Raw genomic sequence first — 11,722 nt, 5'->3', positions numbered from 1 at the left:
TATTGCCAGTCTTTTGTGGAAAATTACGGTGTTCGATGATATTATTGCCATATAGGAAGCATCAGTTTGTGTGTAACTGAATCTTGTGAGAAGCAATATTTATTGGTGTAATACTCCATGGTCGGACTTTGATGATGAACTTAACTCTGGATTAAAGGAATGAATCGTTTTATTTTCGATATTAATTGAAGTGTCTATGAACTGGAAAACTTAAATGTTTTTTTGCGAAAAGAATTTTAGTTCGATTAATACTATGCAAGACAGTGCGAAATCATTTTTAATAAGGGACTTATTGAGTGATTTGATCGAGACCAATCAACAAAATGATGGTGAGTAAAATGATGGTGAAAATTAGGATAGGAAGTTTTTTTTTGCGATTTCGGTTCCACTAAGTGAAGTCGTGTAATGCAGGGAAAGAAAATGGAAATTTGACATGTTTTCTGATTTGAGAGTTGTTGTGGTTCAACAAGAATTTTTGTTGAACCAATGAAAACCTAGATTTCTATTTTCTCAATTTAGGCAAACGCTCGCAACAAGAATGAAATACTAAAACAAAAATCTAGATTTAGATTGTCTAATTTCGCTTTTCTATCCCTGTAGTACTGTAGTACTTTCCCGTGTTTTGGAGATATTGATTTTAACAAGGTTGTGTTTGTATCTCGAGCCGACGACGAGCCACAAAGGTCAAAATAACAATCTGAAAACCATTCCGTAGCATATTTTACGCGGGAAGACACCCGGAAACGAACACTAGTGTGAAGGAAATCGATTTTCCGGAGGATGCAGCTAGTAAAATGCGTTTACTTGCAGCACCCGACGGAAATGATGCATTATATGGTTAGCTAGAGTTAGTAATAGTAGATTACGTACTGGTTTGGAACTTTTTTTTGCCAAGTGTGAGGGTTGCAGCCAGATCCAAAGGCGCAGCATATTTTACTCAGCAAGCCCCGGGAAATTAGTTTCAATCATGTCAATGAAGTAATGACTCATTTCCCGTATACACGGAGTAAAATTACTTACGCCAATGGTTTGATCACTGTTATTTTGACTTGTGGGGTTAATACTCTTGCCTTCGGCGCGATTTACAGTAAGGTAGTCTACTATATCATATCAAAATTCACAATTTAACAATAATGTAAGGACTAGATTCGAATGCGGACATTCATAATTCAATTTCTGTGCTGTTCTGTTGGAGTCCTTTTCCATACTGTTCATTTTTTGGGTTGCATGTATCCATGCATAAAATTTGAGTTAATTTTCTTTTTATTCCACTACGAAGTGTTTCACTGTCTCTGGTATATGCAATATGCAATATGCATGGTGACATCAAACAATATTCGTGAGTTGTACGCGTAAATGCAAATAAGATGTACTTAGGACTTGCATGTCAAAAAGCACTGCACAATACACCTACCAACTCTTTTCTAATTGGCAGACTTTATTCACTGATAAATCCGCGAAAATAACTTCACATTTACAATTAAGGCGGACGATTTAATTACCAATTGCTGTTCTATGTATTCTATGCAATTAAGTGCAATGTGCAATGCATTCTGTAACATACCGAACATGACTTGAATTCTCATTTCTCAATTAGCCAGACACCCTTAAAGGCAATGATCAAACGACGACATTTGAAAGACTTTGTTAAAATTAGCCCCTTCTACAATAATAATGTGGATCTGATTAGCATTAAGTATACTTTGGATGGATGCGAAGATATTATTTGTCGTTGAGCTCAAGTCTTTTGTCATGTCGTGCAAATTATGCCTTCTCTTGAAATAGACGTGCTTTCTTTTCTCAGTCCAACGCCGCAACCAAATTTTAAACGTTTAGGGGTGGTCAAAAAAATTAGCTTTAACAGCAGCTGAGGGTGATGTGTGACCATGACCAGACCATAGGTCTTTTTTGAACTGTTTGGTCATGTAGTTTAGGAAAAATCAATTTGAAGAAAATCAAAAATATAAAAATTAGAATTTCTAAAAGTGAAAGAAAAGCCTTGCTTTTATAACAAAAATTGCTTGCTCTTAATGTAAAGAACACAATGTAAAGTTGCAGGTGATCTATAATGTAGAGTTTAATTTTGTCTTACAGACATTAAACTTGGCATACCGTCTAATAAGGAAAAGGTAGGAAGAACGCGTGAAAAAAAATTCATTTTCATGCGTTATTTAACGCATGATTTTTTTTTCCTTTTAACGTCATGAATGCATTTCTTCAACGTGGAAACATTTTTGTTACGCGTGAAAATTTTTGACTCGTGAAAATTTTTGACTCGTGAAAATTTTCAACGCGTGTTTTTTTTGGCGAAAATATTTTTTGGTGAAAATTTATTTTTGATGCGTGGAAAACTTTTCTATGGAGAATTTATTTTTTACGCATGAAAATATTGAGGATATTATATTGGACCGATAGAAAAATTCAATTCATTCAAAATATGAAATGTAATATTTGGTCATTAAAATAATCCCGAGCAAAGCCGGGTACTACACTAGTACAATATATTTTTCACGAAATATCATGAGAAAAAAGTAATTTTATCGCATTGTTGAAACTTTGGAAACCTTCGGAATTGTTAAAAACGTTGAGTCGAAATGAACTTATTTTATCGCCCCTGTGAACAAATAACTAGTTAATGGATGCGGTGCGATCCACCTTCAGAAAACTGAATTGTTCTTTACGTTAGTTGTAGGAAAAACCAAGGCTGTATCCTGTGTAGTTACTTGGGGAGGTCATGCAGACACGCAGGTGACACACACAAAATTTGACAGTTTCATACATTTCCGTAGTAGGTTTTTAGCCCCGTACGAAGTACGAAGGGGCTTATAGGATTACGATGCCGTGTGTAATTGATGGAATTCGAAGCAGACGGTAAGGGCAAAGTGTTTGCCTATGTTCATAGATGACGAATCCGCAATAAAAATTTGGGCCGTCTGTCCGTCTGTCCGTCTGTCCGTCTGTCCGTCACGTCGATATCTTGAGTAAATCAAATCCGATTTCAAAAATTTTTTTTTCCCTGAAAGATAGTCAAAATAGTGAGGCTAAGTTCGAAGATGGGCATATTCGGGTCGGCCCTTCGTGAGTTAGGGCCACCTAAGTGATTTAAGGTCTTTTGGTGATATTTATGGCAAAATAAACGATGGAAATGTAAATGACACGGCAAATGATAGGTATTGTCAATACCAATCCAGGAAAAAAATTGGGTGAGTGGACCGTGAATTAGGGCCTTAGAAGTGAAAAGCTACTAGGGCCCTATGTGTATTTTACATAGAACTCGAGCAAATTTCATTCGTTTTTCGTAATTTTTGTGTCATTTGGAAGGTAATCCAAGGCCGAATAGAATGTTGTATAAAAAAAATTAAATTTGGGTCCTCGGACTAAGGCCGCTACTAGGGCCCTATGCGTATTTTACATACAACTCGAGTAAATTTCATCCGTTTTTCGTAATTTTTGTTTCATTTGAAAGATAATCGAACACCGAATAGAATGTTGTTGAAAAAAAAATTAAATTTGGGTCCTCGGACTAAGGCCGCTACTAGGGCCCTATGCGTATTTTACATACAACTCGAGTAAATTTCATCCGTTTTTCGTAATTTTTGTTTCATTTGAAAGATAATCGAACACCGAATAGAATGTTGTTGAAAAAAAAATTAAATCTGGGTCCTCGGACTAAGGCCGCTACTAGGGCCCTATGCGTATTTTACATACAACTCGAGTAAATTTCATCCGTTTTTCGTAATTTTTGTTTCATTTGAAAGATAATCGAACACCGAATAGAATGTTGGTGAAAAAAAAATTAAATTTGGGTCCTTGGACTAAGGCCGTTACTAGGGCCCTATGTGTATTTTACATATAACTCGAGCAAATTTCATCCGTTTTTCGTAATTTTTGTTTCATTTGGAAGGTAATCAAAGGCCGAATAGAATGTTGTTGAAAAAAAATTAAATTTGAGTCCTCGGACTAAGGCCGCTACTAGGGCCCTATGTGTATTTTACATATAACTCGAGCAAATTTCATCCGTTTTTCGTATTTTTTGTTTCATTTGGAAGGTAATCAAAGGCCGAATAGAATGTAGTTGAAAAAAAAAAAAATTGGATCCTCGGACTGAGGCCGATACTAGGCCCTATGTGTATTTATACTCAATAAATTAAAATTTTAGGGCTATTTGAAATTTTTGTTTTATTTGAAAGGAACGTCGTACGGGGCTTCGTAATTGCGCTATGCGCAATTTCTAAGATGTACACATTACATAATAATTTTACTTTAACTACTTTAACCGGCGCATAGGCTTAAGGTCAAAGTAGGGTGACAGACGCACTAGGGTCACGTACGCAATAGATATAAGGGGTTGTACGGGGCTCAGTCGCAGCAAACGCTCCGACTGTTCTGATGGCTCGTTTTTTGATTGAACATTTATTTAGCAACGCTATTTTTACATCATCACATAGATTATCACAAAATTTAAAATTTATCGTCTACATCTTAATCATCATCTTCTTTTCTCTTCTTTTACCAACAAATTCAATTTTAAACAAAAACTGTCCTCACAAAACTCTTTAAATTACTTTTGAACACCGTTTCATTGTCCTCATCTTTTAAGTCTCTCGGCAGTGAATTAAACAAAACAAGTCCCCTATGAAACAACGAATTCCTTTCTTTAACACTTTTCTTAGCTGTCACATAGAAATCTTCTCTCGATCTCGTTTCGTATCGATGTATGTCACTGTTGAATGTAACCATTTCGCCGAGGTACTTTGGCATCAGCCCCCTTCGCAGCTTGCGCACAAACGTCAACGTCGTTGCATACACTCGTTGTTTCACGCTCATCCAGTCCAACGCTTCCAACATGAATGATATGGGTGTGATCTTCAGCACTGATCTCATCACTCGATTTTGAAGTATTTGGAGTCTATCGAATGCTGATTGATTGCTCAAAAACAGTAATGAAGCGCAGTAGTCGAAGTGTGGCGCAATAATGGATTTGTAAACGCTGATTCGTGCTTCCATCGTTAAATCTGTCGCCAATCTTGACAAAACCCCAACTTTTTTCGCCACTTTTTTACATACGTAGTCCACGTTTTGTTTGAAATCTAATTTGTAATCAATTAGGACTCCCAGGTACTTGATATTGTTCACTACTTCCAGTTCCTCTCCATCGACTGTTATCCTGTTTACTGCTGCCACCATGGAGGGATGTCTAATCACCATAACCTTTGTCTTGGACGCATTGAGCTTAAGTTTGTTAATTCGCAACCACTGGTTTAATTTGTCAAGTTCACCATTCATTCGTTCGCTTAGTACGTCGATGTTCTTTCCATGCAGATATATTAAAGTGTAATCCGCGAATGAATTGATGAAGGCGTATGTCAGTTGTGATGGCAGGTCGTTGATGTAAAGGATGAACAAAATCGCTCCCAGTGCTGAACCTTGTGGCACGCCTAGCTTGTTTGGGATACTTTCATATGTCATATGTCCATTCACTTTTGTCCTTTGGCTCCTGTTGTTGAGGTATCCTTCAAACCATGACAACGCTCCGTTTGAGAATCCCAATAATTTCAATTTACGGAGTAACCTTTCTCTATCAATTGTCTCAAACGCCCGTTTCAAATCCAGAAACACTGCCAGTATAATATCGCCATTCGAGCTGATTTCCTTCCACTTTGCTAACACAAAATTCAGCGCCGTCTCACATGAGTGTTTTTCTCTATACCCAGACTGGAATCTCGATAGAATGTTGTTTTCCTCGATGTAAGTTATTAATTGGTCTTTCACCACTGTTTCTATTAGCTTCTCCAGCGTTGGCAACATATTTACCGGCCTATAATCCTCAGCGTTTTTCGGTTGATTGACTTTCGGAACAGGCGCGATCGTGGCTAATTTCCATTTCTCTGGCATCGTATTATTTAATGACTGATTGATGACATCAACTACCGTCTCTGCTATAATCGGCCAAGCATCCATTATGATTTTTGGGCTGATCAGGTCAACGTCTTTTTTGTTGTTCATTCTCGATAAGCACATTTCTAGTTGCTTGACGTTCACGTTCCTCAGCTCGAAGCTCGACCAGGTATGTGTAACCTGATCATCATCCTCGTTTTCGGCCATGGTGCTTCTACCGATCCCACGATTGATGTCAACTACGCTCTTCACATAAAACTCATTCAATTTGTCCGCTATTTCCTTCGTCTCCTGTACAGTCGTTCCGTTTATGTTTACTTCACGTATTTCCCCACATTGTTTGCTTTGCAATAACGATTTCAGTATTTTCCACGTCTCCTTTGAATCTCCACTTGCCTTATTCAATTTTCTTTCAGTGTACCATTGTTTTTTATTTCTTATCGCCGTCAGATATATGTTTCGACACATTCTGTAGTTTCTCCAATTCCAAACAGTGGGATTGAACACTGCCAGCGCATACAGTTTCTCCTTCTTTTTTCTCATTTCACTTAGCTCCTCGTCAAACCACTTTTTCGCCGATCGAGCCGTCACTTTCACATCCTTAACAAATGATTGCAGCGCACATACTAGCCATCCACTCAAGCTGTCTGATTTTTCATCCAACGTAACACTTTCATCTACCAATCTATCCCAATCACATTCCATCAACGATTGTCTAAATTTCTCAGGCTGATAGTCCACTAGTCTCTTTACCGTCTTCGTTGTCACTTTCTCACACACTAACTCATCAATCTTTATCTGAACCGTAGAATGGTCAGAAATTTTATCAGTTAGCAACGGTTCTGCTTCCACATTCAAATTAGACATAACTAGATCAATTTTAGTCTGGGTGTGCTCGGTTACTCTAGTCGCTTTTTTGACAAACTGTTTCATTCCATAAGAAGCAATTAACTGTTTTATCCTTGTTTGATACGTCCCGTACCTAAGCAGATCGATGAGGTGGATTCTTAAATTTGACAACTTCAGAGTAGATGAATTCTTTTTTATGTTGTCCTGCGCAAGGTTCTGAAAGAACAAGTTAAGACACTTACGAAGGCGGGTGAAACAAAAATCTTGACAATTTAGACATGTATATTGTTTGAAAAGTGAACTTGAAAACAAAATTTTCCAAACCTAATAGCGCTACAGGTAAATTTTGATTACATCACCTTCGTGATAAACTCGAATGTGTCTTAACCTGTTCTTTCAGAACCTTGGTCCTGCGTACCTAATAGCCTACCTGATAGCAGCGACATAGTCTACCTGATTTTACATACAAATGTTGATGAAGGTCGTTATGGATAAAATTTGACCAGAAATTTGACAAATCGTATGACCTTTGAATGAACCTATGGGCTTTTAATTTTTCAATGTTTTGAGGCTCACAGTGTTTAAAATGTCAAATGCCAGTTGTTTGTGTATTGGTTGACCTACTCATACGCGAGCGTATTATATTCATTTGACAAGGACAGCCGTATTAAACGAATGACGTTTCAAGCAGTAGAAAATGTCAAAAATATCGAAAACCTAAAATGTCTTCGACTGGCTGGTTTTAGAATGTTAGTCAGTGTAAAAGGCAAATCATGAATAAATTTTTAGCCAAGTTCAATAAAACTCCGTGACTAGCAGTTTGAAAATCTGACGAAATGTATCATCTATATTCTGACACAGCTTAACCGCCCTTATCCTACTCATCTGTACTGGTTAACATACTTTTTTTGGGGAAACGTCATAATTCCTCTAGGTATCTCTATGTATAAAACATATGTTACTGATGCACAGAATCATTTCATGAAGCCACGTTTCATCAATACATTGATATGCATTTTGCTGCACTATCCCACCTAACCCATTAAAATTAGATATCTTCCACTTTAAATTTTCATAAATTGAAGATACTTAAGTGCTGCGTAAGAGTTCGTACATTCAAAATGTAATGCAAAAATGATGATTATTACAAAACTGCCACGTGTCATAATCGTTATAACTTTTCGCTACCAACTATGGTATTGAATGATCAACGTTATGATTGAAGGAGACATCCTTCCATATTTATGCCAATGTTTTACAGCTGTAAGTTATATAATAGGAAGAATATGTTTTTCTCCTCGTCTATATCTCGAATCGAATTGTAATGTAGAATTGTACAATAGAAGTCAATAGGCTCTTCATCTTTTTTTATTATTTCGTATCCTCGAAAATTGTTCGGTTGAACGTTCAAGTGGATATTTTATTTATTGAAGAAATATATATAATGATGTGTGGTTCCAGCTGAGACATTGTTTTTTTTACTCTCTTTAGATTGTGAATTAAAGCAAACACTTTTTCAATGTAAAAACGTTGTTATGGCATTAGAAAATTAATTGACGATGGAAGCGGAAGTTTAAACAAGATATAAATCAGTCGTCAATATAATTATCACCTAGTCATCTGCTATCGACAACGGTGACAAAAGGACAGATAATATCTGGCTGTGGTCGACCATTTGTTGAAACTAATGAAGTAAAAGATTTTGTATCAAACACTAAGCAATATTCTAAACAAAGCGAGTAACATTTTCATGATTTTCATTGTAAGAGAAAACGTCTCATAATGATTACACATTTTGCAGTCAGGAACAAATATACCCAACCCATTTTGTGGCGTTATACCCATAACGTCGTCGTCTCTTAAATGAAAAGTCAGTGGGGCTTCCATAATTAAAAACCGACGGTTTAGAGCATAAACGTGACAAATTGAATGGATAAAAGAAATGTCTTTGATTCAACGCATCGTTCATGTCACACAAAAGAGCTTAATTCAACGCTTAAGGTTTGCATGTTAATTGGAGGTGTTTCATTATACTCATGTACAGTAATTTTATTTGATCGTGTTTCAAACACAAAATAGGTTTTTGTTTAACTAAAGTCCCGCCCCTCGAGAATGAATGTACACATTTTCATGGATTACGATCAAATTATGTCCTCAAGGTGTTTCAGCTGAGACAAAATTATGCAATGTTATGCGCCTCTAATAATGACAATTTCAAAACCTCTTAGGAGGATCTGACAGCTTCACAGAATTTGTAGGTTCTCTTAGGTCAGAAGTGAAAAGTCACTTAAAAATTTTAAGTAGTTTCACAAGCACATTTAGCATCTATAAGTGTGACTAGAGTGCTATGACCAGTAACATCCTCTGATAACTACTACCAATTTCTAGATTCTCATCACTCAAATGAATCGGAAGAGGATATGGAAATCGACATTGAAGATCGATCATCATCCGGATCGGAAAATACAGACTTTCGCAGCCAACTCACACATACAGGAATGTCAGACAATGAATGCGATAAACTTGGATTGGATTTGAAGCTTAGCTCAACGGGAAAACAGGGCCGTAAGCCACGGCGACGAAGAACTGCCTTTACACATGCTCAATTAGCCTATTTAGAACGAAAATTTCGATGTCAAAAATACTTGTCCGTTGCCGATCGAAGTGATGTTGCGGATGCTTTAAATTTATCCGAAACTCAAGTGAAGACATGGTATCAAAACCGACGGTAATGAGTGTTAATGACATTTTCATTATAATCAGCTCGATGTACCTTTTCCCCTTTTATCGAACAGAACTAAATGGAAAAGACAGAACCAATTACGACTGGAGCAATTAAGGCACCAAGCAAATCTCGAGAAGGAAATGATTTCCAATGAACATTCAGGTAATTGAAAAACGCTGCTTTTTTGTACAAATTCTCTAAATCTAATTCAATTTAGCGTCGGCTTTAACTTGTTGTCCAACATCAATATCATCATTTTCGCCGAACGCTTGTTCGTTCTTAACATCGGCGGCAGCAGCAGCTATATTCCGTAATGTGAACTATGTGCATGGGTGTCAGATGTGAAGATAACGTAATTGATTGAACGAAAAGTGTAAATAGCATTTTTGCGAATATGTGCAATTTTTAGGACCGGGAGGCCGGTCGAATCTTTTATTGAAAATAAATGTAACTCCAAAAATGAATACCTTTTGATTCTGTCTTATATACTTGAGCCGAGATCGCACCCAAATAAAAACTGGCGCCCAAAAAAAGACTTGAAGACTCCCAAAATGACAAGAAGAAAAATCTATTCATTTTTCAAAGTGTTGATGGCGCCCAAAAGGTAAAGGGCGCACGGTACCTTCAACTGTGAATGTAAGTACATCAACTGATCTTGGAAAGCCTTCTACACTCGGATGAAGAGTACAAGTGTACTACGACGTTTCTAACAAGTCGTGTTGAAGGGCGAAACCTGTTGTTGTGGTTATATGAGGTAAAACATCTAAATAGAAGCCTCCCTCCATTTACGAGCGTAGTAACAAAAGATTGCACGTTATCATTGCAATTATGTTTCAATTATGAGCCCCAAAACAGTGGAAGTTGGAGGCCTTCGGCATAAAATTCAGAATTTTTCTCGTAATTAAAAAAAAACAAAATTGCGTACAGCGTCCACCATTCTCAGGGCCGTAGCTAGAGGCAAATTTCAGGCTGGGCAATGTGAAAAATTCGAATTAGACTTATAATAGGTTTGTTCCAAGTTCATTTCGAAATGTCAAATTTCATCCATAGAAGGCAACATAACCTCAACTTTCAGGTTGACGTAAATTTTAACGAAAAATTTACAAAGAAATTTGTTGACGGTTAGGTTCGAGGGGTAATCACTGATTTACTAGCTCAGTAAATCACGGTAAATCACGGTAAATCACAGTAAATCACAGTAAATCAAGTAAATCAAAAATGAAGTTTCTACTAAATTTGAATCTATTTACTTCAATTTGTATTAGTTCATGAAATTTATCCTATATGTTTACGGCCACGATACTTCGAAATGTAATCCAGTGACAATTAAAAAATTTTCAAAAATTTTTCAAAATTTTTTGTGATTTACCGTGATTTACTTGATTTACTGATTTACTAGTGATTACCCCCTTGGTTAGGTTATGTTCATCTCTGTGGATGAAATCTTCGACGTTCGTGTTGTCAAAGTTCGGGTTAGCAGTTATTCGGAACAAACCTATACATAATTGTCTCATAAAGTTAACTGACAGGTACAAAAGTTTGCAATATGTGAGCGGTGAGAGGATCTTTCCTGAAATTTCGATGTCAATTTCTTGAATGCCACGCAGCAAATTTGTTTTCAATTTAAGACACGAGAATACTGAGACAGCCAGTCTATTTTGAGGAATAAAGATTTTTTTGAACTTTTTTAATTAAATTCCACATGAAAGTCACTTAAAACTGCTTAAATTGCATTTGAACCCAAAAAATATAAGAAATCAAATTTTGACAAAAATTAGACGAATCTTATGTTCCTTTGGTGCTTTATGTGCTAAAGTATATTTTTTATTAAAATTTTTAGAACAAGACAAAGCTAGATAAGAAGACTGTGCCGCATCTTAACATTTTCGTCTAACACTGCTCTAGAAATAAAATAAACTGACTTGTAATACTATAATAGTTGCAAGTTGCCCCTTTTTGTTCAAACCCGAAGTTGCGTTAACAAAATATTAATTATTTTTCTTAAAACATTATACAAAATATTCGCGACATATGTACTAAACTGTTAGTCACTAAACAAAACTTGATCCCATACATTTTGTCGAAAATGCACCAAAACTTTTCTCATACCAAATTTCTGTAGAAAATGCACCAAAACTTTCTGCCGAAAATGCACCAAAACTCTTCTCATACAAATATTTCTGCCGAAAATGCACTGTCTGTCCTCATTTTGCAAACTAGGTTTTTTTTAAATCGAGTACTCAGTCTCAG

At 36.4% G+C, this 11,722-nt stretch overlaps 1 protein-coding gene across 1 annotated transcript; it reads left to right on the top strand.

Annotated features, from left to right (window-relative positions):
- Nucleotides 1–9,934, top strand: LOC119074951 (barH-like 2 homeobox protein). Its single transcript, XM_037181340.1, has 4 exons — nt 1–329; nt 9,136–9,475; nt 9,543–9,634; nt 9,690–9,934. Exons 1-4 carry the CDS (start codon nt 215–217, stop codon nt 9,815–9,817), a joined length of 675 nt encoding a protein of 224 aa, XP_037037235.1. The 5' UTR covers nt 1–214; the 3' UTR covers nt 9,818–9,934.
- Nucleotides 9,935–11,722: the final 1,788 nt, after the last annotated feature.

Source organism: Bradysia coprophila, unplaced genomic scaffold (genome assembly GCF_014529535.1).
Source record: "Bradysia coprophila strain Holo2 unplaced genomic scaffold, BU_Bcop_v1 contig_151, whole genome shotgun sequence".
Lineage (NCBI taxonomy): Eukaryota > Metazoa > Arthropoda > Insecta > Diptera > Sciaridae > Bradysia > Bradysia coprophila.
Note: the sequence above shows the minus strand (reverse complement) of the source record. Positions and strands in the feature narration are given on the sequence as shown.